We start from the raw sequence: 27,524 nt of genomic DNA on the forward strand, positions 1-27,524 counted from the left end.
ATTCATTCCCCTCTAGTTTCCTCATTAATTAAATGAAGAGTCTTTTTGATCTCTGTAATTCTCTATATATTTAATTTGTAAAGCTCCATGGAACAAAGTAGATATTTTAAAGTAAGTAAAATCTACTTTTATTTATATAGGACTGGAAAATCCAAGCTGTATGTTCTAATTAGGTGTAAGGCATTGTATTAAAAATAATATATACAGCCCCTGCCTTCTAGTACTATTTATATGTATTATATATGTCAGCTTTAAAAAAAAAAAAAAAGGAACCTTTCCTCTTAGATTTAGGATTTAAAAATTTTTGAAATTTCTAAATTTAAAATTTTATTATTTATGATAATTGATTTATATTATTTATTTTAATTTTTTAGAATAAAATAAGCATTTCTATAGCATTGTATAATTTTTTAAAAGGTGAGTGCATGGGGCACCTAGATGGTGCACTGGGTACCTAAGTTCAAATGTGACCTTCTTAGATATGTGAGTCACTTAACCTCAATTGCTTCAGGAGGAAAAAAAAAGTGATTGCACATGAAACTGCAAATCTGTTATTACCACTTTGCTATTTCATATACATAAGTATATATATACAAAATAAACTTATATAAAGTTCTTTTTTTTCCCCATTTATTCATTATTTCTTCCTTCTTTTCCACTTTTTTTATTGGACTGGGCTATGTAAAAGGTAGGAAATGAGTTTGAGAGATCAGAAACCAGGTTAGAAACTGTAAAATTAGCAGGCAATATGGTATTATGGAAGAAGCTTTGAATGTGAACTCAAAAGATGTAGATTCCAATCCTAGCTTTGTTTCTTGCTACCTATGTGACATTAGATACCTGTACCTCTCTGAGTCTTAGTTCTTCATGGGTAAAAGGACTGTAGGAAGGAAAATACTGATGGAATAATGACTTCTGTTCTCCCTCAGTTTGGGTTTTATAAAAGTCTTTACATGAAATCTGCTAGTGGGAAATTTAGAAATGTATGACACTAAGCAGCAGTCATATGACAAGCTCACACATTTCTCTGGCTGTTGATGTTGGTGGTGGCCCAGTCCTGGCCTCCCATGGCCTCTCTGAGTCTCACTGCTGAATAGCAATGCACAAAGTCTCACACAGAGTCATAACTGTGAATTATAAGGACTAGAATTCTGAGGGGGAATAATATAAAGCTTTATTCTAAAGGACATCATTGTGTCTTTACAAAAGGTGCCCTTAAATAAATACTTTTTTAAAAATATGATTTCAGCAGTCATATTGCTTTCTCCTTGAAAGGGCTTGTGGTGAGCCATATGCTGACACAGCAATGTTCTCTGTGTCGCAATGCATATATGCACAAGATGTAGTCATAAACCATAGACTCCAGGCTGCTTTTTATGCCAGAGTTCTGATGGTAATGAAGTTTTATATGCAAACAAGGTGTCTCCTCCACAAACATTAAAATTATGTAAGACTGTGACAGATTCAGCAGCAGAGATAACTTTGTTTAACCATCTGCTTGCATGTTGACACCACATGAGGTCATCAGAGACCTGAGGAAATTGCCAGTGTCTGGAAGATGTCTTGCAGAGTCCAAATAAAAAATAAGATTGCATATTGATTTGCATGTCTTCTGCCCCATGACCTTGCTGATGTGCTTATAGTCAAGAGGTTGGTTGGGAACACACACAAGTACACACAACAAATAGTTACCTGATGAACCTTTTATATCTTGCCTCCTCAATTTGTGACCTTTCTAGTCATCTCAACTAGAAAGGTCACTAGTCATCTCAACTTCCTTGATTTCAGCAGACCATAGAAAACCCAAGTTCTTAACTTGAGATAGCTTTTAGTTTCTATTCAATAAATCTCCATTAAAAACTGCTACCACCACCATCATCCTATTTGTGGAGTCTTTGAATTATTGACTCCTTTGGGTGATGGAACAAGATGGTTCTTCAGATGCTCCAACTTACAGACATTGTACAGGTTGCATCCACTTCGAATGCCACAATGATCTTAATGAAATGATAGTAGTATGAAAGGGGTGTATAACTATCTACTTTAGAAAAACAAAGTGGATGACAAATCCTATTGTCAAAATTGACACAGTTGGATGGACGGCTTATCCAATCAGAGTGTGTGTGTGTGTGTGTGTGTGTGTGTGTGTGTGTGTGTGTGTATACGTGTATGTCTGGCTATCTTTATATGTGTATATTTCTTATGAATATCAACGCTCTTAAAATGACAATTTAGCAAACCCTTTGAATAAATCATATCAAAATGAAAGGTACAGTCTAAAATGCCTTAATATCAGAATGGCACAGAAGAGGTGTTGAATAAATGTTTATTGATTTACCAAGTGATTATGTAATCATCTTACTGGCTGTTCATCCAGTTCCTTGAATTCTCATTGATTTAACAGAAGTTTCAGACTTGTAAGTTCTTTGGAATTGTAAGATTTGGGAAAATATCCAGAATGTTCTACTGGAAATAATTTTGTTTATAGTAACTAAGGGATACTATGACTCCAGAGATTAAGAAACAAAACAACCAGACCATTTGAGCCTAGAAACCAGGGGTCAAATAAATATAGCTCTTTTTTTTTTTTTTTTTTTAAAGGTAATTTTCCTCTGTTAACTGGCCACACTGTAAATGCTTAATTGTGGCTAGCTTTCTTATCTATGTGTGTCATGGGTCAAAAGGAGGAAAGAACTGGGTTCAGGAAGAAAAGGTAGATATTAGTCACTACTGATCTCTAGCAGTGGCAACTTTGTATTAGAAGGAAATTGTTATTTTGACAGAGTAGCAGTATATTTTAAAATGTAGATAGTCCTGTCTGTGTTTTGTTAGCTGTTCTTCATACAGGAGATTGCATCTTTTTCCCATTTTTCCATTTCCTTGCCCTCTGAAATATAAAGTCCTTTCTGAGCAAGGATTGTTTTATTTATTTTTTGTCCATCTACACCGTAGCCTCACAAAGGGTCTGACTTGTAGTAGGCATTTGATATTGAATTTAACAGTTTTGTTTTTTCCTCTCAAACTTCATATTTGTTGAGATTAAGTTAAGGTTACATTTTTAAAAATAACATTCCCCGGTGGCCATGTCCAAAAATACGTATCCTTATTTTCAAATCCACTGCCTGTTAGGCCAGATGTCTTTACCTTCAGTCCTCTGGAGTTGTCATTGAATCGATCAGCGTCTTAAAGTTAGATTTTAAATGAAAGGAAAAAAGAATATAGTATATTTTTTCTCACCATACTTGTCATCAGTAAGTAGAGTTTCAGTTTCCCACCTGCCCCTTGAATGTGTCATCTTTCTTTCTAGTAATGGGAAAGATCAGCTTATTCTCTTGATGTAATACCAAAGCATCAGTTTCTCTAGAATGTCAGTGATAAAATAATCATTGCTGCACATGGAAATTAAGTTCGTATTACTGAGTAAGGAACAAGTTTTGTCTTTGGGTCAAGATTGTCAGTGGTGATTCCTATTTGCCAATGGAATCTGTTTCTTCTCTATTTCTTTGGGGCTTTGTTCCCCCCTTGGCTTTGCTCAGGGTAGTCCCATACTCATTAACACTTCCACTAGGGGGCACTTGGAGGATTAAAAAAAAATGAAATCCAAGGTCTTATATTACAAATATTGATGATCACTCTGGTATCTTTCCTGCTTCTTCCTGCCTATTAGAAAGCTCTTCTGAACTTTTTTTTTGTAGAACAGACTGTTGGAGATTCTCACAGTGCTTTATCCTACTGTGTGTACAAATTTTGGAAAAATTAATATTGATCTCTATATTTTAACTGGAAGTGGCTTTATAAAACTTGAACAGTCATAATGGTACAATGGGAGAGCCCTTGATCAGACCTCTCAGGACTTGATTTAAGACTCAGCTCTGTTATTTACTAATTTATGCAACACAGAGCAAGTAATTTCACCTTTCTTGGATGCAGCTAAAAAGTGAAAGAATTGGATGAAATGGTCTCTAAGGAACCTAATAGTATTCATTCTAATATTCTTATCTTCAGTAAATTTCTTGTTGTAATACTTACCCCTAGCACCATCTTGCCTTTTCATAAAACAGTGGAAACATAGGGTTTGACTACTTTTGATTCAGTTTCAATTCAACAAATAAATTCCTACCTACCATGTGCAAAACTCTGTTAGGTGGTGAGTATTCAAAGACCAAAAACCAAAATGTTGATCCCATGTTCAGTAAATATTTACAGATAATGATGACAGTCACTATAAGGTGGAGCTTAGCATTTCAAGGGTCTTAGAATAGAATAGACCTTCAAGTAGGTCAAGGATATCCGTCATAGCCTGCCTCTTGATCTACACCAAGATGATATAGGTAGAGTTTTGGGGCCTGGAGACATGAGTTCAAATTTGATCTCAGAATCTTCCTAATTGTTTGACTCTGAGCAAAGTCAAAGCAAGTGAACAAGTCACACTTCACCTCTGTCTCAGTTAAAATGAAGATTATTGTGATGTTCAAATGATAAAAATTTTTAAGTGCTTAGCACAGTTCCTGGCACTAGATAATTATTCTTCCCATCCTTTTGTAGTCCTTTTTCACCTCCTAAATAAAGTAAATTAAATAAGAGGTATGAAATCTTCCAGTGTTACTTACTGGTATTCCACATAATATAGCTTTGTTAATTTAAAAACAAGGGATAAAAAGGGTAAAGATAATTATTATAATTTGGGCTAAAGAAAGCTATGGGATAATAGAAAGAATATTGGATTTGGTGTCAAAGAGGGGTATGGTCTGAATCTTAGCAAAGTATATGCTTTGTAACCTCAGTTAAGTACCTTCCTCAGTTTTCTCAGTTTTCCTTATCTCTAAAATGAGCAACATTGTACTTGAAGATCATTAACATCCCTTCTCTCTAAGTAGATGAAGCATTTTTCTTTTTTTAACAACTTTTAAAATATAAAGAATTTCATTGGCTAAGCAGTAAGAATCTAAGTTGTGAGCATTTCCTCAAGTTTCCTGCCAGACTTTGAATTAAAAGCACTAGGAAAAAAAATTTCTGGAATGAATCCCTCATCTGTTAGTCAGATTTCAAGGACTATTCCTTTCAATATGGAAGTTTGATGGGTGAATGGCAAGCAGGGTTAGGATGCTTTGAGAAATCCTAAAGCTTTTGTTTTATTTGGTTTTTATACATTGCCCAAAATCAGGCATGACATACATAATGGGACCAGCTTTGAAATAAATTTAATTAAGCTGGATCATTGTGATAGGCTAGCCTTACTATCATGAGACATATTTTGAATTATTCATCATCAGAAAATACCTTGCATTTATGAGAATTAACACTGCTGAATATATTCTACTGTGGAGATCAATTTGGTGCAAGGTGAAGTCACAGCCAAGGCATCGAGGTGGTACAATGGATAGAGTCTTGTATCCGAAGTCACAAAGACAAGAAGCCATTTTTCTGATCTCAGATTCTTTACTCTGATCCCAGGCAAGTCACTTAACCCTTTTTGCCTCAGTTTCCTCATCTGTAAAATGAGAAAGAAATGGCAAAATATTCTAGGATCTTAGCCAAGAAAACCCCAAATAGGCATCAAAAAGAATCAGACAGGATTGAAAAACAACTAAAGAACACAATAAATCCAGACCTCTTTTCTCTTCAAGACTCTTCAATAACTTATCACTTTGAGATAAAATACAAATATAAATAAATATAAATAAAGTAAAATACAAACTCTTCAACGTAGTCCTTCAAGACCCTTCTGGCTCCTAAAAGACCTGATTTCACACTAATTCCCCTCCTACGTTTTCTGTTCTAGCCAACTATTCCATTCACTGTCCCTACAACTCTACATCTCATCTTCCACTCTCATGCCATTGCAAGAGTTATGTCCTCCATGTTTGGAATATTTTCCTGACTCAGTTCGGCCTCTCTTTAGCCTCTTTTAAGCTCAGCTTTGGACCCACCTCTGAAGCCTTCTCTGATTCTCTTGTTAGTGTTTCTGTCTTCCACAAATTATGTTGTATATATTTATTTATTTACATGTATCTCCTAGTAGAATGTCAGTTCCTTGAGAGCAAGAGTACTTCCAATAGATTTTGAAAATAGACTTCTTCTTTATTGTTTACAAAACACTAAGAATTCTCCCCACCCCCCATCTTATTAAGGATAAAATGCTCTCTTCTATTCTTTTCATCTTTATTAGCATTGCCATCTGTTTCCAAGGTTAAAAAAGAAGACAATATATTTTTTTGTTTGTTTTTGTTGTTGAGTTATTTCAATCCTGTCTTGTGATCCTATCAGGTCAAGATATTTGCTATTTCTCTCTCAAGGTCATTTTATAGATGAGGAACTAAGGGAAATAGGATTAAATGATTTTCCCTACAACTACAGGTATCTGAGGTCAGTTTTGAACTAAAGAAGATGAGTCTTCTTGACTGTAAGCCCAAGAGCTATCTGTTGTGCTATCTAGTTGTCTTACTTGGTGACCCTCTTACTGATAATAGGTCTTTATTGACTGGTCTTTGGATAGCATCCAACCACGATTTTGAGACTAAAAAGACTTTCCAGCATCATGGAGTCTTCCCCAGTTTGCATTTTTCAGGAGAAGCCTTCTGGAGTTTGAGTCAGTCATCTCCATGATTCAAGAATACACAAGTAGGACTTTGAGGCTTATGGTGGACATATATTGGTCAAAACCTGTTATCAAAGATAATTGATCAGCAGCTTTGTACAGTGGCAGAAGCATTAGACCTGAGTCAGAATTCTAAATTGGGTTCCCAAAATTGTAAAAGGAGGAGATTAGACTAGACTCTCTGGTTTCTTTGAGCCTTAAATCAACAATACTACATGCCATAAATACAAAATAACATGGATCACCAGAAAGTGTGGTAGACCTGTCATGTACTGATAGAAAGAGAACTAATGTGTTGAGTTGATCTTTTCTGGAGGATTTGTGAAAGGTCACCACAATAATTGGATGGAATAAGGTATTGATAGATTCCTCAATTCACCAACAGGGGGAGAATAGTCACACTGGTGACCCAGATTCATCTAAGTGTCATTCTCAGGTCAACAAGTACTTATTTACCAAATGTGAGAAATTTATAAGCTATTGGATATGAAAACTAAAATGAAAAAACAGACCTTTTCTGCAGAAGGCTTACTTCTGTTGGCATAGAGATATATTGTATATTATATATGTAATATATCATTATATATAGGTATATGGCATAAGTAGAGAGAAAAACGGTGTGTGCAAAGTAATTTCCACTCAATTCACACTTGAGACTTTTCCACCTTTTCACCATTCCCCTTTCTATTTGGTGAATCTCCAGTCTGGATCACCATTTCATAAGGCGCATTAAGCATGTTTACTTTACTCCTGAATGGACTTGGTTTTCTCCACTTCTTCAAGCCTCCTTGTCCCTGAATGGGTTTTTTCCCCCACTCCCTTACCCCAACCTCGTTCTGCAGATCCTCCCTCTTCTGCTACCTTCAGCTCCCCTTTATATGTTTTAAATGTTTATATCTCATTAAAAAGTAAAGTCCTTTAAGGCAGGGACATATCCAGCACTTAGCACAGTGCCTGGCACATATAAAGTGCCTAACAAATACTTCATCTAGCTGTCTACCTATCTGTTTATCTGCTTATCTATTATTTGTCCATACATCATCTATCTTGCCATATGCATCTGCTTGTCGATTTGTCTTATCCAATCATCTGCTTATTTATCTGTCTGTCTGTGTATCCATCTCTGATCTACCCATCTCCCTCTCTATCCATTTTTTGAGCTATTTGTCTTTTTATCCATCTAATCATCTGCTTGTTCATCTGTCTGTGCATCCATCTCTCTCTCTCTCTCTCTCTCTCTCTCTCTCTCTCTCTCTCTCTCTCTCTCTCTCTCTCTCTCTCTCCATCTTTTGATCTATCTCTGTATCTGTTCAGGACTCATGGAAAATTAAAGTTATAGACCAGTGGTCCTTAAACTTTTTAAATAGGGGGCCAGTTCCCTGTCCCTTGGACTATAGTAAAAAACAAAAACTCACACTCTGTCTCCGCCCCTCAGCCCATTTGCCATAACCCGGCGGGTCACATAAATGATGCCCTGACTTGCCCATGAATGACATGATGCATGATGCCCTGACTTGCCCATGAATTGGATTTTAAGGGAGGAAGAGTTGCACAGAGTCATCAGTCCCACTCTTTTCTCCAGAGTCATGGAAATCCAGTGACAAAACAAAAGTCAGTCTAACTGCCGATGGCACAGGATCTTAAAGGACTTTTTGAATCAACCTAGATTAGACTGTGCTAGGGATTGTTTTAACAGGAACACATACAATGCATATACCAGAAAACCAGGATCTCTTGTAAACATCTCGATGTTAGTATGATTTTTCTCACCATGTTGTAATCCTAAAATAATATACTATAATATAATAATCATAACTGTTTTTAATTTCGATCCTAAATATAAATGATAACACTTAGAAGTTTACAATTAGAATTAATAAGTATGTGGGCCACCTTTAGGAAAAGAAAATATTGTGCTCAGAAACACATGAATACACTGGCTTCCTTTTTTATGTTTATCTATTGCAGAAGCATCGTCTGCTCAGTGTACAAGGAAGGGGACCCTCTGGAGTATATCCGCTGAATGGAAACTTTCAGGCAGGATATCCCCCTTCCGTTATTTTCTGGTGTCATCTGTGTTAGTCTGCCACAAGGGACTGGTGGGCTTTGTGTTTTCTGGAGGCTCCCAAATTAAGGGGGATAAAGAGAAACCTCCTCCCTCTCATCCCCTGCCCTATAAGCCCCCCCCCATTCCACTTCCCTTTGGTTAAATATCAGCAATTATATATTTAAAATACTGTGCTGCTGTTTGACATGAAAATCCATCTGTGGTAAAGTGTGGGAGTAGTGGTTCCTGCTGACGTCCCTGAAAACCCCAGGTCGGTCCCTGAACTGTATACAAGGGTTATATTTAGAAGACACTGTGGATTCTGTTTTTTAAAATGCCATAAACATGTTTGTATGGTTATTTTTAGTATTTGCAGACTTTACTGAACTCTCAGGCTGGCGAGTCAGATGCTGTCTGCTGTCAGCCTCTGTCCACAGCTGGCAGGAAGGAACACTGGAGTGGGAGGCAGGGAACCTGGGTTCAAATCCCAGCCTGCCACTTGCCAGCTGGGTATCTTTGGCCAAACAATTGAAATTCCCTGGACTTTGATTTTCTTCTCTATAACAAGAGAGACTTGACCTAGAATCATCTTTCAGTTTGAAATCTCAGATGCTGCTACAGTTCCTTGGCTAATTGAATCACAGAATGGTAGAGCTGGAGGAAATCTTAGTGTTTTGGGCGTCTTCATTTAACATCCGAGGTCACTTCAGACTGAGGGGGTCCCAAGTGACTTTCCCAAAGTTATACTGACTCCCACTGGGAAGTTACAGCTTCTGAGTAGTTGAGCTAGTGCTCAACTTCAAGCCTTCCAGTTTCAGTAGCAGGCTGGACAATGCTTGAGGGTTTGATATTTTAAAAATGTTTACTTTGCTCTAAAACATTGTGAATTTGATTTCTTCTAAAATATAGATATAAAATATATCTTGTATTAGTTATGGTAGAATAAAATAATTACCCTGTGGCTTTACTTATTATATAACTATTTATATAATATTTTACAAATAGTATCTCATTTTAATGTCACAACAACCTGGGAAGTAGGTAATAGCATTATCTTGTTTATAGGTGGGGAAACTGAAATGCAGAGAGGTTGACTGGCCTTCCCCAGTCACACAAATTTGAACTGAGGCCTTAGTAAATCAAAGTCAGATGTTCTCTATCCATTGCAGCACTCAGGTGTGTCTCCTTAAGAAGATGAACGTCTGTAGATTTAGCTTAGCTAAGCCATTGCCAGTCTCATGATTAAGACTTACAAAATCAATTTAGTAGGACCTTTCTGTCCTTGTACCTTGCTGGCAAAGCCTTTAAGAAGCCAGACAACAGAAGGCTGGATCAGAATAAGGCTTTAATGGAGGAACACTTGAAAAATCATCTGTGAAAACCGAAAGCGAATATTGTAGAATTCTGTCAAATAATCTTGAGCCCGAAGAAGATATATTAGAATATGCCTCCTCCTCCAACTCCCTACTTCTTTGCAGAAGAAGGGGAAGAAGATTGTGAGGAATATGGAATATATTGGTACATTTTATATTGATCAGTTTTGCTGATATTTCTTTTTTCTTTTTTCCTTTTTCTAAAAAAAATTTTTTTTGTTTTAAAGGATGGATCTGAGGAAGGAGGAGAATAAACACAGCATATAAGGAGTGAGGAGATTTGGGCAATGTAACACCAAAATGTTCAATAAAAGTTTATTTTTTTAAATTCATGACATTTCCTATCTTAAATTTAAATGGCATAGCTTCATTTCAACACAAATTTCATTCATTTATTTATTTTAAAATAACCATAATTTTTTTTTATTTTTCAAAATACTTGCAGAGATTTCAACATCCACCCTTGCAAATCTTGTGTTCCAGATTTTCCTTGCACCTCCCCTAGACAGCAAGTAATCCAATAAAGGTTAAACATTTGCAGTTCTTCTAAACATATAGCCACATTTATCATGCTGTTTATGAAAAATCAAATCAAAAGGGGAAAAATGAGAAAGAAAAAAAAGCACACAAACAACAACAACAAAAGGTGAAAAATATTATGCTGTGATCCACATTCAGTCTCCATAGTTCTCTCTCTGGATGCAGTTGGCTCTTTCCATCCCAAGTCCCAAGTCTATTGGAATTGTCTTTAATCACCAATGAGAAGAGCCAAGATCATCATAGTGGATCATCACATAATCTTGTTGCCAGGACAATGTTTTCTCCGTTCTGTTCATTTCACTCAGCATCAGTTCATGTAAGTCTTTCCAGGCTTTTCTGAAGTCAGCCAGCTCATCATTTCTTAAAGAACAATAATATTCCATAACATTCATATACCATAACTTATTCAGCCGTTCCCCAACTGCTGGGCATCCACTCACTTTCCAATTGCTTGCCACTACAAAGAAAAGGGCTGCTACAAACATTTTTGCACATGTGGGTCCTTTTCCTTCCTTTAAGATCTCTTTGGGATATAAGCCCAGTATAAACACTGCTGGATCAAATGCACAGTTTGATAGTCTTTTGGGCATAGTTCCAAATTGCTTTCCAGATGATTAGGTCAGTTCACGACTCCACTAATAATGTTCTAATAGTAATTTTAATGGCAAGTCCCCGTTCCCACTCCCGACCCCAGGACCTGTGGAAGTGGGAATATGGGACATGGAGGAGTTTTCTGGATTGGGGCAGGGAATACTAACATTGAAATTCCAGATTCATCCAAGTTATGAAGTAATTCATGAGGAGTTTGTAATTTCACCAACAAGCTGATGCAATGATACCTTAGTATATCATAAATCTGGGCTCAGGAGGGAAGGATTTGAATCCTAGCTCCATCCCTCACTGCATCTTGGTCAAGTCATTTCTCTGAGCTGTGTTTTTCTCATCTGTTTAAAGAATGAGGTTATGACTAGATCGGTCATTCACCTTATCAGTTCATCATCTTCACCCTTTAGCTGTGGATGGGAGTCCCCAGATCTCCATTCTGCACCCATTTCTTTTCTCAGAAGCAAGAAATTATCTTCTCTTCTCCCTCCACTCTCCCTTTACACTTACTACTCATATTAAATCACACTTTACTCTTATAATTGATGTTATTTTCAGTCCATTGTGTCTACTTCCTGTTGGTCAAAGGTTAGTAGGATTGGGTGGTGTAAAGTGGGATAGAAAGCGAACAGGAAAAAGAAAAGCTGGATTATTTTCATACAAGACATATCCATAGACATGGGCAGGATTGCACTTGGATTTGTGGAGAACAAAGAAAGGTAAATGGTCATCAATTTTTTCTTCAATGCTGGAGCTGTTCTGTGCATTTTGTATAAGGAAGAAAGTTTTTTTTTTTTTTTTCCCCAAAGAAAGTTTAAGAGAAACTGATTTCCTAATCCCACCCTACTAGTGGGGGAGGGAAGAGGTTGCTTACTCTCTGAAAACTGTCATTATTTTAACTCAGGAGTTATAGATGAGGCTTTATTTTATGTGTCAAAAGGCTATTCATTTCATTATGAGTGAGTGCATGTTTATTTGCCTTGCCCAGAACTGAGGATTCGGTTTGGATGAGATTCCTTTTTTTTTTTTTTTTTAATTTAGCTTGCTTTAAATTGAATGCATCCGGAATGAATGATTTCTGTCATTTTGGAAGGCTGCCTTGAGAAGAGTTCTAAAGGGTTTTTTGTCTGTTTATTTGTTTGTTTTACTTGGTAGTCTTTGTCCTTGTAGTGTTAGAAGGATAAAGTGTTTACTTTCAGAAAAATTACATGAACCATTGTTTTGATTAATCTCAAATAATTTAAAATTTGGAATCTCAAAAATGATGTTCTTTTGTTCTGTGTCTCTTTACTCTTTCCAGTTGTTTGGTGTTGACTATTTTGGGGTATCCATTCATGTTAAAGCATGAGTGATTTGTTTTGAAATTTAATAAGACAATGTGAATGTATGTGTGTTGGGGAGCAGGGGAAGTAATTTATTGCCTTTGTAAAACACCAGAGTGTGATGGTTTTCCACTCAGAAAACCCAATATAGAATAATTAAAATGTGTGGAATTTAGAAAAGTTGATTATAAAATTTTGATAACTTCATGGAACACGTGTTTTAATTTTTTTGTAATTATGTGCAAATTGATTGGTAGACTGTATTTCTACTATTAAAAGTCAATTCTGTTTTAAATCAACTTTTATAATATCTAGCATTTAAATAGTGCTTTAAGATATACAAGCATTTTACAAATATGAAACTAAAAATGGCTAACTTTATATAGCACCTACTATATGTGCCAGACATTTGATAAGCAGTTTACAATTATTATCTCATTCCTACTATGTTCCAGGCACTATAATAAGTACTTTAGAGTTATTATTATTATCTTATTTGATTAGTAGATTTTTACAAATGAGGTAATTGAAGCAAACAAGTCAAGTGATTTATTCAGGAGCATATAGCTAAGTTAAGTTTGAGGTTGGATTTGAACTCAAGGCTGTAGAACTTGAACTTTGAAATGTGAACTTTGGCTCTGTAGACCCAAACCCCTCTCCACTATACCACCTAGGTGCCCCACAATGACAGTGGGAGTGAAATGCAATTTTTATCTCTGTTTTTATTTCTTATAAATGTGTTTGCAGGACAAAATAAGGGAGGAAAGTCTTTTCACACACTCCTTAAAACAGAGATTGAAAGCTGGCTCTGTTAGAGGTCATGATCCTGGATTAGGAGCAGGAAGGTCTACCCTCCTTTTGCAGGTCTAATTTGATCTAATCCAGATTGGTTCTGGGTAATGCAAATAGTCCCTAAATAGTCCAATTAGGCTTCAGCCCAGATCCTCTGAGCTCAAGTTTCCTGCACTCCCCAGTGGAGTCACTTTGCCTTTTTCACACTTTGTGATAACCCTCTGACTCACTTTTCCTTGTCTTTGCTCCTTGGCAGGATCACCCGTTAACTCCAGCTTTCATGGACCAGAACTCCTTAGCATTTCATCTGATTCCTGACTCATTAATTTTTAGATGAGTGAGACAGATGTTACAGGTTTCCTGAGCTTATGGAAACACATGCATTGTGAGTTGATGAAGAACAGAGATTAACGATGTCTAATGTAGAAATCACTGACATGTAGAATTTTATGTAGATTTGGAAGGGACCTTAAAAGCTGTCCAAGTCAGTCTGGTCCTAAGGAGTATGGATTCTGTACAGTCTAAAGACTTGCCCCTTTGTTCTGTAATAAAGGAAGAGAGAATGGCTACAAGTTAGATTTAACAGTTGTCTTTGATGCCTTTCTCTCCTATCTGGAAGGATCTACTTCTACCCTCTGCTTCCTTAAGTTCCTTGTTGTCTCAGCTCAAGTCCCCCCGTCTGCTAGAAGCCTTTCCCAGTTAGTTCCCCTTAATGCCTGATGCCTTTCCCTGGGAGACCACCTCCAGTTTACCCTAGTTTACCTTGTACATACATAACTCTTTGCTTCTTGTCTCCCCAGTTAGCAAAGGTGATCTTTAAAGGCAGACACTATTTTGGTCTCTTTTATTTTATTTTAAGAAACAGTAGGGGTAACGTGGCTCACCCAGAGTCACACACTTACTAATCATTTGTGGCCAGATTTGAACTCCTGACTCCAGGACTGGTGCTCTGTCCACCATGCCAGCTAGCTGCCCCTTTGGGCTTTCTCTATATTTAGTGCTTGGTATATAGTAAGCACTTAATAAATGTTTGTTGGTTGACTGATTGCTCTTAGTCAAAGCTCTTAAAGACATTGTGTGGATCCAGTGGTAGGTAACCATTTACACTCTTAATAACCACTTCAGAAACTGGTTAAACAGCTTGTGGATCATCCTTGAGCCTTCTTCATTTTCTCTCTCTCCCTGTTCCAAGTATATGCAACCTAATGAGAGGGTTGTTGTTGTTCAGTCATTTTTTCAGTCATGTCTGACTCTTCCTGACCTCATTGGGATATTCTTGGCAAAGATACTGGAGGGTTTGACCTTGCCTCTAGGCTCATTTGACAGATGGGGAAACTGAGGCAAAATAGATGAAGTAATTTGTCCTGAGTTGCACAGCCAGTAAGTGTCTGAAGCCAGATTTGAACTGTGGGAGACGAGTCTTCCTGACCCCAAGTCTGGCTCTCTGTGTGCGCTATGGAACCATCATGGGAAGGAGTGGTGATAGGGAAAAAATAGAAGGAGGTAATTAGAAAAAAGCTTTGCTTTTAAAGGGTTCCTAGCGGTGGAAGTGATGACTGACATTCCTTATGTGGGGGACAGCTTATGAAAAAGCCAAGATACAGGAGATGAACTGTTCCTTTCTGGGAACAAGTTAGACCAGTTTGGCTCAAACCAGAGTTGCGAAAGTTTGGAAAGATAGGTTGGAGCCTGGCTGAGAAGATCTTTAAATACTTCTTGGAGAAGTTGCATATTACCCTGCATACAATAGGGAAACCCTGAAGGATCCTGAGACAGGGAATTTAAAGTCCAAAGTAGGGACTGTTCATTCCCCTGTTTGAAAAGTGCCTTGCTCATAGAATACTTAATAAATGATTGTTGAATGAAAGAGTTAATCAATTAAACCCCAAATTCCAGTTAAAAACTCCAGCAAAATCGTGTCAAAGCAAAGTTCCTGTAGACTTAGAGTACTTATTATGACAGAGTTTGTTCTTTTTTAATGTGGTGCTGATTCCAGGACTCGCAATTAGCAATGTTGTCAAAGAATGAGTTGCCAACATCATCCGCTGGTAATTTTAAACCCACTTCCTCCAAACTACTATGAGACTTATGAATTAGGCTTGACTTTTTCCATGAAAGTGTAAAGATTTTTTTTCTCAGTGCTGGCTTATTTGTTTTATTCCAAACAGCATGTGCGAAACTACATTTATTGGGGCCTGTGAACTGCCAAGTGGGTTTTTTAGGGGGGGAAGATTGGGGTAACCTCGTATCTGAGCATTGTTCTGCATTATTCTCAGTATTTTCTTTTGTTTATATAACCAAGCTAAAGTTAGAACCTACAGTGCAAGACTAGAAAATGGTGACAATAGTTGAAAAACAGGAAATTTTAGACTTGTGTGTGTTTGGAACAGATGCCCATGATGATAGAGCTAGAGGAATGGAAACTTCCACTGAGCTTGTTCTTTCCTTGTTTTGCTTAGTGAGAAAAGATGGGGCTTCCTGGAAAACAAGTCAAGGAGGTTAAAGCAAATACTTTTGTTATTTTTCCTTACTTTGGAGTCTACAGCTATTTTTTTTTTGTCTATTCCTTCCCACTGGTAAAATTATGGAAAGATTATGGAAAAATAGTATTATAGACAAATAAATAGAATTGTAGAGGAATAAAGCTTGTGAATCCAAGAGAATGTAAGTTACCCAAGGGCAGAGTGATTTTCAATCCAAAATATGAGTTATTTTGTTCACTGAAGTGGTTTTGAAAGAAATATATTATTATGATTATTGAACTGTAAAAGAAGAACCCAAGGAGAACTGTCTACCTCTCTCTGTTTAAGAGATTTTCTATTTTCCTTGCATTGTTGTCTTTTCTTCCCCCTTAAGTCTCTTAAAACAAAATAAGACATTACTACCTTGGTGCAGCCTCTCCTCTAAAAAGTCCTATATTTTTATATTTCAGACAAAAAATATAGTTAATTCTTTAGCTGTCAGGAGCATTAATAGAATAATTTATCAGCATATATTTAAAGCTTTTAGAGATACTCTTTTCCCTCCCTTTTCTGTTTCTTTGATTGTCAAACAAAGGTATGATGGGGTCATTTGAACACAAGATGAGGGACCAGTTTGACCTTCTCTAGACTTTATTACCAACATGAACATCTTTTCTGTCTAAAGCTATCAACCCTCCCATTACCTAATTGGCTTTGAAAATCAACTAAGACTTGGATTTTAGATCTTTGGATGAAGACCCAGATTCACAACCTGTATTATCTCTAGGACACTTATTGGCCATGTGAATCTTCAGTGTTTCCAGGTAGCTTTCTAAGATTGCAAATCACTGATGACTTGTCCAGTCAGCGTTGGTGGAGGGAACTTTCATGTTTGGGACTCCTCACAACAGTGAAATTTCCAATTCTCCCTGCAAAAGCCCCACAAGCATTCTAATAAAGGAATCATTAAGCTTATTGTTTAATCAAGTATCTCGAAAACCTCATCATCTTTTCCCTATACTTTTGTTTCTAATTTCTTCTGAATAAAATAGCATTTAGTCAAATTACAATGGTACTAGTCCAGTGTGGCTCAAGGAATCGCTCTCCAGAATACAGGAAATGCTTCAGGCTTATCAAGTCCAAATTAAACTTTGGTTCTGTCTCAGTAACTTTTATCAAGGAAAAGTTTTCTATGGTCCCCTTAATGTGTTTTTTGTTTTGTTTTGTTTTCCATCCATCTCTGTTGGTTAACCCAGAATGGTAACAGTTAGTTAACCGCTGAAATCCAAACATTAACATTTAAGCTTATTCTGACTGAATGAATTAGTTTGTCTTTTTACATAGTCTAAGATACCAGATAATTTTGAACTCTGCAATGGACACTGTATTTAGTTAGCTTAATACTTAAAGTTGGGGCAGCTAGGTGGTGCAGTGTATAGAGCACCAGCCTTGAATTCAGGAGGACCCAAGTTCAAATCTGGTCTCAGACACTTAACACTTCCTAGCTGTGTGACCCTGGGCAAGTCACTTAATGGGGGTGGGGGGGGAATACTTAAAGTTGATTATGTCTGGCTGAAATAATATTCTAAGGAGAGTTCCTATCAGCCATAGTTTCTTAGTATGTGTGAAGCAGTTTTCTGAGCTTTTATAACTTGAGAAATCTAAAAAGTGACAATATCTTCTGTTTTTCCCAAAAGATTAAGTACATGTAACTTTGCAAATTGTTGTGAAATTTTTTGATGTTTTCAAAAAAAGAAGGGAAAAATAATTAATTTTTATTTACATTATTACTAAATTCTGATTATATTTTAAAGAATCATCTAATTCTAAAGAGTTTACTTGGCTTAAGGACAAAATCAGTTGCTACATTTAGAATAGAAATTAGTATTCTTTATCTCTAGGACATTCATCTCTATTCTAACTGTAATAATTTCACTAAAGAAAGTAAGAACAAAATTTAATGTCATATCTGGTAGAGGTTATTTCCTCTGGTATTAGGCATTTGTGAAGAAAATGTTTTGTAAAGTCCTATTTAAGGTGAACTGTTGTTATGAATATGTGACTACAGAGAGAGAACTCCCTGTGTAAGAACCACTTACCTTTGCCTTTAGTAGGGAAGTTCTCTGGAGTTGCTTATAGCATATAAGGTTAAGTGACTTACTTGCCCACTATCACACAGCTAATACCAGAGATAAGATTGGAAGCCCATGTTATTCTGATTTCAAGCTCAGCAATCTATAATGCTTCATTTTCATTATTTTTTTAAATCTATGGAGTTCAGATTTTGGGGGAGTTCAGTGGAGTTCATATAGGAATAGTAATAGGACATGCTATTTAGTGTTCTACGCATAGATAGGTTGCTGTTTTTTCAATGACGTTCAAATAGAAATAGTAATAGGATATGTTATGTAATGTTTTGTGCAAAGGTAGATTGCTATTTCTTCAATGGAGTTCAAATAGAATGGTAATAGGACATGTTATTTAATGTTCGGCACATAAGTAGGTTGCTGTTTTAGAACCGACTGCTTTATAATAATTACTTTTTTCCATACTATTTCTATTACTTTCTAATAATTGCTTTTTGGTAGCCTATTACTTTATAAAAAGCCATTCAATTTTGAGATCCTGGGCTCCCTCTCCTGCCCTTCTCTTCATTTTAAAAAAGCCAGATCACCTTTCCCCTTCCTTCCTCTTCTTGCTAAGGTCAACTACTCTGTGCTCCTAATTCTATCATTTCCAATTTTCTCCTGCAGATTTTAACCTCAATCATTCCTCCCATCCTAAATCTTCAACTTCTCCTTATTTTTTCCTCTGTTCTTACACCCTTTAGATATACTCAGTTTCCCTCTCCTTAAAGAACCAGCACTAAGTCATAGCATCTTCTCAAACTGTTATCCTGAACCTCTCTTAATTTTTTCCATTATTAGATGCCCATAAAATCCTTCCTGTACTAACAGCTACTGCATTTCTCATTCCTCCTAAACCCCTTATAGTCTGGCTTCTGATGTCATCATTCAACTGATCCAGTGGTCCTTTCTCAGTTCTCTTCCCTCTTTACCCATCTGCTATATTTCATACTATTAACTGTAAAGGGCTCAAAGTCTGAATAGGTGCACTGGAATCAGACAACCGAGAACTTAAGTCTAATTACCCATTGGACAGTACTCTTTTAGCCTATACTTAGAAAATGGCCCTTCTCACTATTCTGTGCTGGCTCAATCTTTTGGTGTATACAGAGAATTGTAGGAGGGACTAGGGGGTGGAGTAAGACAAGCCAGAGTCACTTTGGAGGAGAATGAGGACAAGGGAGATTGGTCCTGGAGAGCTTGTGGCGATCCTTTACTTCTCTCCCTGGAAACGAAGGACTTTTGCTCATCCTGACTCTGGCTGATCCTGGGGTCAACAGGGAGCTAACTCAGACTTCACAATTAACCTCCTTCATTCTGGACTCTCTCCTCTGGTCTCTTCTTATCACCTGACTGATCCTTCCCCATTCCTTTTGTTGGTTTATCTTCCAAGTCCTGTCCCCTAATTGTGGGTGTTTTCTCAAGGCTCCTTCCTGGACCTCCACTCTATTCTCTCTCTGCCTGCCCCCCCCTCCTCTAACCTCATCAGCTCCTATGGATTTAATGATCATCTCTATGCCAGTAGTACCCACAGATATAGATGTGACATCTCTCCTCGATCTTCAGTCATACATCCCTGATTGTTTGTCATTTCAAACTGAAAGTTTGAATTCAATCACAAGGTATCCCAAACAGAACTCATTATTTCTTCTCCTGCTCTCCCAATATTAATACTTCTTTCACAAATTTTACTGTTTCTTTCAAAGCCATCACCATTATTTTAGTCTCCTCCAGCCACTTGACAAAACTTACAGTTTCTATGTTCAATCATCTTTCACCTTTGACCTTTTCTATCAGCTACCTCCTTAATAAAACCAAATAGGGCATGATCTCTATGATTGTTTCCTATTACTAAAGTTACAATTATCTCTAAGGTTCTTTCTATGAAGTTAAGATGCCCATCTTTCTCTCAGTAATGACCATAAAAAGTTTAGGTTTGAGACTAAAAGAAATCAAGCTATAATCTGAGAAAACATTACTTAAAAATTTATAGATCTGCTCCCCAAAATTTATATTTTTGTACTTCCTTCAACTGTACATACTTCCTAGTCCCATAATATAGGCAGATCAGCAGAATAAATAGCCAAATGTGAATGCCAAAACGAGGGGAGGGGAACATAGGGATCTATCTCAATTATTTTGCAATTGAGGAAACTTAGCTTCAGAGAGAGATGTCTCACCGACAGCCACAGACCATGAGCAGACCTGAGACTTCTAACACAATGTGCTTTCCGTTTCATTGTATTGCCCCAGAATGCTTGGGGGCAAGGGGAAGGATTTTGAGTGTGATGTCCAATGCCTTCATCTTACAGAGTTTAAGTATGCATTCTTAGCAAATCTAGGGCAGTGTCAATTTGCACATTTCTTGCCCTGGTTTTTTTTTGGTCATATGAGGATGTCAGCATGATCACCTAGGGCTGAGCTTTCATTCTATACCATGGAGGATAAGGGGAAAAGAAGTTAAGCAAAGGAAAAGGGAAAGGATATAAACAGACAAAATGTAAATAGCAAAAGGGAAGAAATCCACAATAATTAGGTACAGTAATGAGACATCCCAAGATAATACAGGATTTTCAAATGAATAATATAGGTAGTAAGTCCATGAATGGGAATTCAGTGGCCTGGGCTACTGTGCTCCCTGAAAACTGTTCAGAGGAATACTCTTAGGATTTGAGAGGATTTGTAAAGTTAGGAGGAAGAAGGGAAAGAGTACTCCTAACAGGTCAGAGGGAGACAGAATAGCCCAAAAATTGGATATTTTTCAAATCATAAAGGACATCATCTTTCCATAAGTATGTATTTAAAGAACAGTATTGTGCGCCTCTCCTTTTTTACTGTCAGTTTAACTAATGCTTTATACTGTCAATTCAACTAGCGCTTATTAAATACCTACCATATGCCAGATGGCTGGGGGGGGGGGGGTACAGTGGAGAGAGTAGCCTGAAGTCAGGAAGAATTATCATCTTAAATTCAAATCTGGCCTCAGGCACTTACTACCTGTATTACCCTGTCTGCCTCAGTTTCCTCATCTGTAAAATGAGCTGGAGAAGGAAATGACAAACCACTTCAGCGTCTCTGCCAAGAAAATTCCAAATGGGGTCATAGAGAGTTGGACATGACTGAAAACAATTTAACTACGACAAAATATGCTAGATACTATTTGAGGGATTGAGGATATAAAAACCAAAACAAAAAGAAAGAAACAGTCCCTGCCTGCAAAAAGCTTACATTGTATTAGACTGTAGCCTTATCCTATTTATTAGTCAGCTAGCTCTCCAATTCAGTGCAGTGTGCTATACTTACTGCTGGGAGCATAAAATTGGGGGAGTAGGGGGAAGAAACCAGTTCTTACCCTGAAGTTGTTTACAGTCTAGGAAGTAGGACATTTCCATGGCTAGTGCATAAGGCCGGAGAGATCCAGGCAAAATTCTGTTGTAGAAAATATTTGCTTTTCCTTTTGGCCATCTGCTTGCTAAAGGCATAAGGAAAGAGAAGAAATAAAACATCTGATCCCTGAATTTTCATCAGTTACTCCACAAAGGACATCCAAAATAGAAGGCTGTGTTGAATGGTGGTTTCTATAACAAACTGCGGTCTCCACAAAGCTTATGAGTTCATGCCTCATTTTCTGTCCATTGTTAGGATACCCCGAGCATCCACGCTGTAAGATAAATGATAAGCTCTTTGAAGAGGTCCACCCAGCAAGTCTGTCTGGCCTGTGTACAAACTCTGACGGAATTTGCAAAATTCTAAGGAAGCCTGAGGGAAATTCAGAAACAAGGATCTTAAAAAAAAAAAAAATTAGTCCCAGAACCTCCTTGATAAGGAACTCAGAGTAGTGCTGGTACTTAATTGGGGGTCATTCAGCCTTCTGCTTGGAGATACCCTGTGATGGGGAAATATTACCTACATGGGCAGTTCACACATGGGGGCAGCTCTAGAAGTTAAAACATTTTTCCTCATACTGTACACTTTCCTTATGCTGAGCCTACTTGACCCTGCAACTTCCACCCAATACATCTAATTCTGTCCCCTAGGGATAATTGGAAAATTAAGATTTAGGGAAGTTTTGTGACTTCTCCAAGTTTACACATTAGTAAATGTCTTTAGGTGGAATTTCAACCCAGGTCACTTTTTCTGACCTGGGAAGAAGCACTAGAAATGTAGTTGAGTACATGAAAAATCAGCTTTTTGTCCTCATTTGTCCCAAGCACATCTCTTTTCCCAATGAAAGTGAGCAATTACAATGGACTTTTCCATGCAAAGTTTTGTCCCAAATTTATTCAGGGATTTTGGTTTTAAAAGGCATTTTCTACCCTGCTACTGTAGACTTGGTGGGTTAACCTATGGCTTTCATTGGGGCGACAAGTGCAATAAGGTTAAAAATAGAACACGCTTTAAGAATCCCAGATATTTTCAGATAACAAAGAGTAATTTATGTGGGCTCATTTTGTGCTTTGAAAACATAGAGACGCCTTTGTACTGTGATTAGCTAGGGTGCTGAGGTCAGTTCTCTTGTCTGGAATCCAGCTTTATTCGGTTGCTAAATTGTGCTTTGTACTGGGATCCAGAGAATCTTTGTATCTGCCTTATTAAAGTGTGTAGTTTATGTAATTGCTTTTGTTTTCTAGTTTCAGTGGTGCCAGATTCAATGAGAGTGACTCATTATGTGACTGAAACAAACATTCTCATTTGGGTTGTGTGCCCCCCTTCCCTCCCCCCAAAAAGGAGCAGGTGCTGGTTGGCTAAATTCAATATTTTAGAACTGTAATTTCCTGTGTAGAAAGCTCATCTCGCATGTGGTGTTCCCTCACCGAATCAGACTATGAAATCACTGCCTCCACTCTCTCTCTGTATATATTTGTGTGTGTGTGTGTGTGTGTATGTGCACGGGTGCATTTGCACGTGTGTGCAATCTCTTTATTTTTTACCCTTTCCTTTTGTCCTTCTCCATTTCACTGAATTCTCAAATAAATGCCCTTTAAAGTTGGACCCTGGAAGAGGGAAGGGGCAGGAAGCCATGCTGCTGTAGCCCAAAGACAGATCCCATTCTTTCTGTGTGCGTGCCTGTGACCGCATAGCCACTGAATATTTGAAATGACAACACAGAATTGGCTGCTCTCGAGCTTGGGCACTTAGACCTTGTCTTAATGGTAAACATTGGGCTCTTAAAAGCAGCTTGATCCCGGAGGATCGAGGACAGGGAGAGCTGGAAGGAGCCTCAGAGGCCATGCAGTCCAGCTTCCCGTTTTATATATTCCTTACATATGCTTTGTTTGGGTTTGTTTCCATATTGTCTTCCCTATTAGATTGTAAGCTCTCTGAGGGGAGGGACTATTTCTTGCCTCTATCTCCAGTGCTCAATACAGTGTCTGGTACACAGCAGAAGCTTAATAAGTGTTTATTATTTGAATGAATAATTGAAATGACTTGCCAAGGTCACACACAGGCAATAGACTTCAAAGTTGGGATTAAAATCCAGTTCCTCTCATTCTAAGTCTGCCATATCAGCTGCTCCTTCATCTACCTAATTTTGCTCATGGCTGAGTTTGTGTGTGGAAGCAGAGCCAGGATTGTAAAAGCAGGAATTAACTTGATGAAGTGACCACAAAGAAGAGAGCAGTTTATTTGTTGAGAAACCACCAGTGTCCAGCAGCCTCTTAGGAAAAGACAGCCTGCTCATATTTCTGTAACTCTTCAGGCTTTACAAAGTTCATTCTCCACACCAAGTCTGCAAAGAAGCTAATTCAGTTATCTCTTCCCCCCTATTTTATAGTTTATTAACTTGTCCATGGTCACAGAATGATGATTGCTGGGTTAAGCTTCAAACCCAGGACCTTAGGCCTGAATGGGGGGAGAGGAGGTTCTATTATGTGCAGAAATTTAACAAACAAAAAAATTTTGTTAAAAAACAAAAGTTTTGCAGCAACCCCCAACCCCTCCCCCCAACATTAGAGTTCTGGGAAACTCAACTGTCTAAAACTTTTCAAAAGTAAATAGAAGGGGCAACTAGGTGGTGCAGTGGATAGCGCACCAGTCCTGAAGTCAGGAGGACCTGAGTTCAAATGTGGCCTCAGACACTTAAAACTAGCTGTGTGATCCTGGGCAAGTCACTTAACTCTCAGCAAAAAAAAAACAAAAAAAAAAAAACTAGCTTGTCACGAAGCTCAAGCACTTGACTTTCTAGGAAGTTCCTGGGGCCACGCAAAGACTGGTGACTAGATACTTTTAAACAATTTGGTTATGAATTTAGGAGTAGAGAAGAGCTACATTTTTGAGACTAAATTTGTTTTTGCTTCCTGTTTCTAGTTTTTCTAGAGGACATCTTGATCGAGCTTTGAAAAGCTTTTTAAGTAAAAAGATTAACACGTCTGTGTATAGATAGGAATTCTTGGTCTTCCTCTATATCCTCTAAGTTGTTTCTTATGTATCAGATTTGTCCAAGTGGTACAATATCTAGTCAGGAAGTTCCAATCCAGTCTCATACTTAGTCACTTAACCTCTACTATCTGTGAAATGGGAGAAATAATAGTAGTTACTACCAGGATTGTTGTGACAATAATTGTGTCGTGCAATGCCTGGCACATAATAAATGCTTTATAAATGTGGTCTTTTATTAACTAAGGCACCATTTCTTGGAGTTCTCCCTCTTCTGGGTAATGGGCACCTAGTAGGTCAGTTCAATTCAATAGATCATTATTAAGCATCTGCTGTGTACTCAGCACTGTTGGTTCCTTAGGAGACGCAGCATTTCTGTTGTTTTGGAATTTATAGACACAAACAAGGACATAGTACATCTATAGATAATTGTAATAGACACTGCAATCCAGGGTAAATCTATTAAAAGGTGCATATGAGACTGGGCAGGTTTCAGGGAAAACGTTCTTAGTGATGGGCTTTAAAAAATTCAGGAGGTAGTGATAGATGGAGGAAGGACTTTCCAGGCATAGAACAAAAGAGACGACACAGACCACATTGGGTTTGGTGGATGGAAAGCCATCCCGTTTGGATGTGGCAGGCTGTCCCGGGAGATAAGAACAGAAAGGACTTTCCATGAGAGAAGAGTTTGAACTTTACTAGTTAGAACCACAGGTTCCTGGCTTTAGCCCTGGCAGGAACTTTACAGTCTGTTCTCTGTGGGTGTGTATGTGTGTGTACATGTATAGTTTACAATCCTGCTCGCCTTTTTTCTGGAATGCTTTGCAATTCTAAAATTCTACCTTGAAGTTGGACTTCCTTGAAGTCTTTACCTTAGTTTTTCAACTCTCAGTAATTCAGGGGTGGTTATCTGGTTTACAAATTGCTCAGCCACCTTCTTTTGCTCTTTCAGCCTTGGTGCTGTCTTCCTGCAGATCATCTCATAATTTATTAGTTAATATTTCCCCTGGGAGATTATAGGAGTACAAGATGAAAGCATAAATGTTTTCACCTCTAATATTATTGACATTTGGGATAAGATTTGGTAAAGAAAGAGGTTGAAGCTAGAAGATATAATTTTCTTTAGTGAAGAAGAGGTTTCTCCATGCTCTTGATTACCCATTACCATATTTAATTTCATTTCAGGTCAAAAAGAAACCCTTTTTAGTTAGCATAGCTACTGTCCTTTGTTGTGATTGCTTCTGATTAGGTGTGCCTCCAGCAGCACTTTTTGTGTTGGTAGCCAAAAAAAAAGAAAAGAAATCAGATAGAAGCTTTCCCTTGATTGGGGAATATCTTAATAGATCATAGGATATGAATGAAATGAAATATTGTAAAAATGCTGTTTAAAAAAAAAAACACCAAACAAAAACAAAACAGGAGGAATTCAGAGAATCCTGAGGAGATTTGTACATACCAAATTGCAGTAAAATGAGCAGAACCAAGAGAGCATCATACCTCATAACTTACCGAGAATACTTAAGTTAGTGACATTTGTTTGAAACATGGAGTAGCTGGGTGGTAAAGTAGAGAGAGTTTGCCGACCCCAGAATCGACAAAACTCCTCTTCTCGAGTTCAAATTCAGCTTCGGACACTTATTTATTATATGACATTGGACAAGTCTCCTCATCTGTCAAATGAGCTAGAGCGGTAAATGGTGAAACATTCCAGTATTTCTGCCAAGAAAACCTCAAATAGGGTCACACAACTTTAAAAAAAAAAAGAAAAAAGAAAACAAACTGAAACAACAACAAAAAACCTGTCTAAATAACAAATACTGACAGATCAGATGAGCTTTATGTGTGCCCCCTTCTACTATATGACCCATCAGCACATCTTAATGATAGATCTCAAATATAAAGACTTTGTATTTTTATGTTAAAGAAACTGTCTTTCATAGGCAAATGATTCCTTAGGAAAAGGATAACTATATTTGTTTTGCTAGATGTCATTTTTTATTTTTTCATGTCTTAGTTTAAAAATCATTCTTAATTCCTGCATAATAAATAGATTTTTTTTTTTTAATTTCTTCCACAGGCATGGAAGAGGAGGTGGTTTGTACTCCGAAGTGGTCGTTTAACGGGAGATCCAGACGTATTGGAATACTACAAAAATGATCACGCCAAAAAGCCCATCCGCATTATTGACTTAAACTTATGTCAACAAGTAGATGCTGGATTGACATTTAACAAAAAGGAGTTTGAAAACAGCTACATTTTTGATATCAACACAATCGATCGCATCTTCTACTTGGTAGCAGACAGCGAGGAGGAGATGAATAAGTGGGTTCGTTGTATTTGTGACATCTGTGGGTTTAACCCTACAGAGGAAGGTAAGTACCAGGTTTCATTAATTGAACTAAAACGAAAATATTGGGCCATCTTTCTTGCTGTGTTTTGAAGAATTATCACAAAATGATTTCTTGGCTTAAATAAATGACATCATTTTTGGTTCCCCTTCATAATATGTTATACATTAGGAAAGATACTTACCTCTTTAATGAGAGAAATATTTTGGGTCAGGCCTGTGATTTAATCTATGCAGGAGAACCACACAGTTGTGTAAATACACAACTCATCTATATTGTCTTAGTTGCCTGGGATGCTACTCAAGCGGGCTTCTTAGAAGGGTGGTCTGCTCAGCAGGATAGGTTATTTCTTAGTGGGGCAAAGACAGGTTCAAAATTAACTCCTTAAATGAGACATCATGGTACATAGTGTGATGACTTTGGATGCTTACTACATGTGTAACCTGGTGAATCAAATCCCATTAGAGATAGAGATAGAGAAATTCTTTTTTTGATATAAGCAACTGAAAAAAAAATGTGGCTCAGCAGAAAAATTGTTGACTTGAAGATAGAATAGAAGACAGCCCTCTTCCACTTCGCAGTGCACATGTGACAATCATACATGAATCCTTGAAAAGTGTAATAACAGATAATTTGTTCAACACTGATTACTAATATAAAGTAAAATATAAAATAGGAAAATGTATGCTATGTATCTTGGTTTGCTTAATTTTTAATTTGTTAATTGTGTGTGTGTGGAATAGGAATTGCTTTGGAAGGAATAGGGGGAAAAAATGTAAAAATGTTTAAATCTATTTGATTGGACCAAATATATCCATGGGAATCAAATAAATGACTACAAAGCACTATAAGAAAGAGAGGCAATATGATATATTGAATATGATAGAGGAATTGAGTTCAAATCTTTCCCTTCTGACACATACTGGATTTGTCAC

At 37.3% G+C, this 27,524-nt stretch overlaps 1 protein-coding gene across 10 annotated transcripts in view; it reads left to right on the plus strand.

Moving 5' to 3' along the window:
• The window catches only part of GAB1 (GRB2 associated binding protein 1), a 162,541-nt gene that overhangs the window by 80,361 nt on the left and 54,656 nt on the right, over window positions 1-27,524 (plus strand). For all 10 annotated transcript variants that reach the window (XM_074274464.1, XM_074274466.1, XM_074274468.1 and 7 more), the window contains exon 2: window positions 26,319-26,613. In XM_074274464.1, the coding sequence (XP_074130565.1) occupies window positions 26,319-26,613 (295 nt within the window). The remainder of the gene's footprint in view (window positions 1-26,318; window positions 26,614-27,524) is intronic.

This window comes from Sminthopsis crassicaudata, chromosome 6 (genome assembly GCF_048593235.1).
Source record: "Sminthopsis crassicaudata isolate SCR6 chromosome 6, ASM4859323v1, whole genome shotgun sequence".
Classification (NCBI taxonomy): domain Eukaryota; kingdom Metazoa; phylum Chordata; class Mammalia; order Dasyuromorphia; family Dasyuridae; genus Sminthopsis; species Sminthopsis crassicaudata.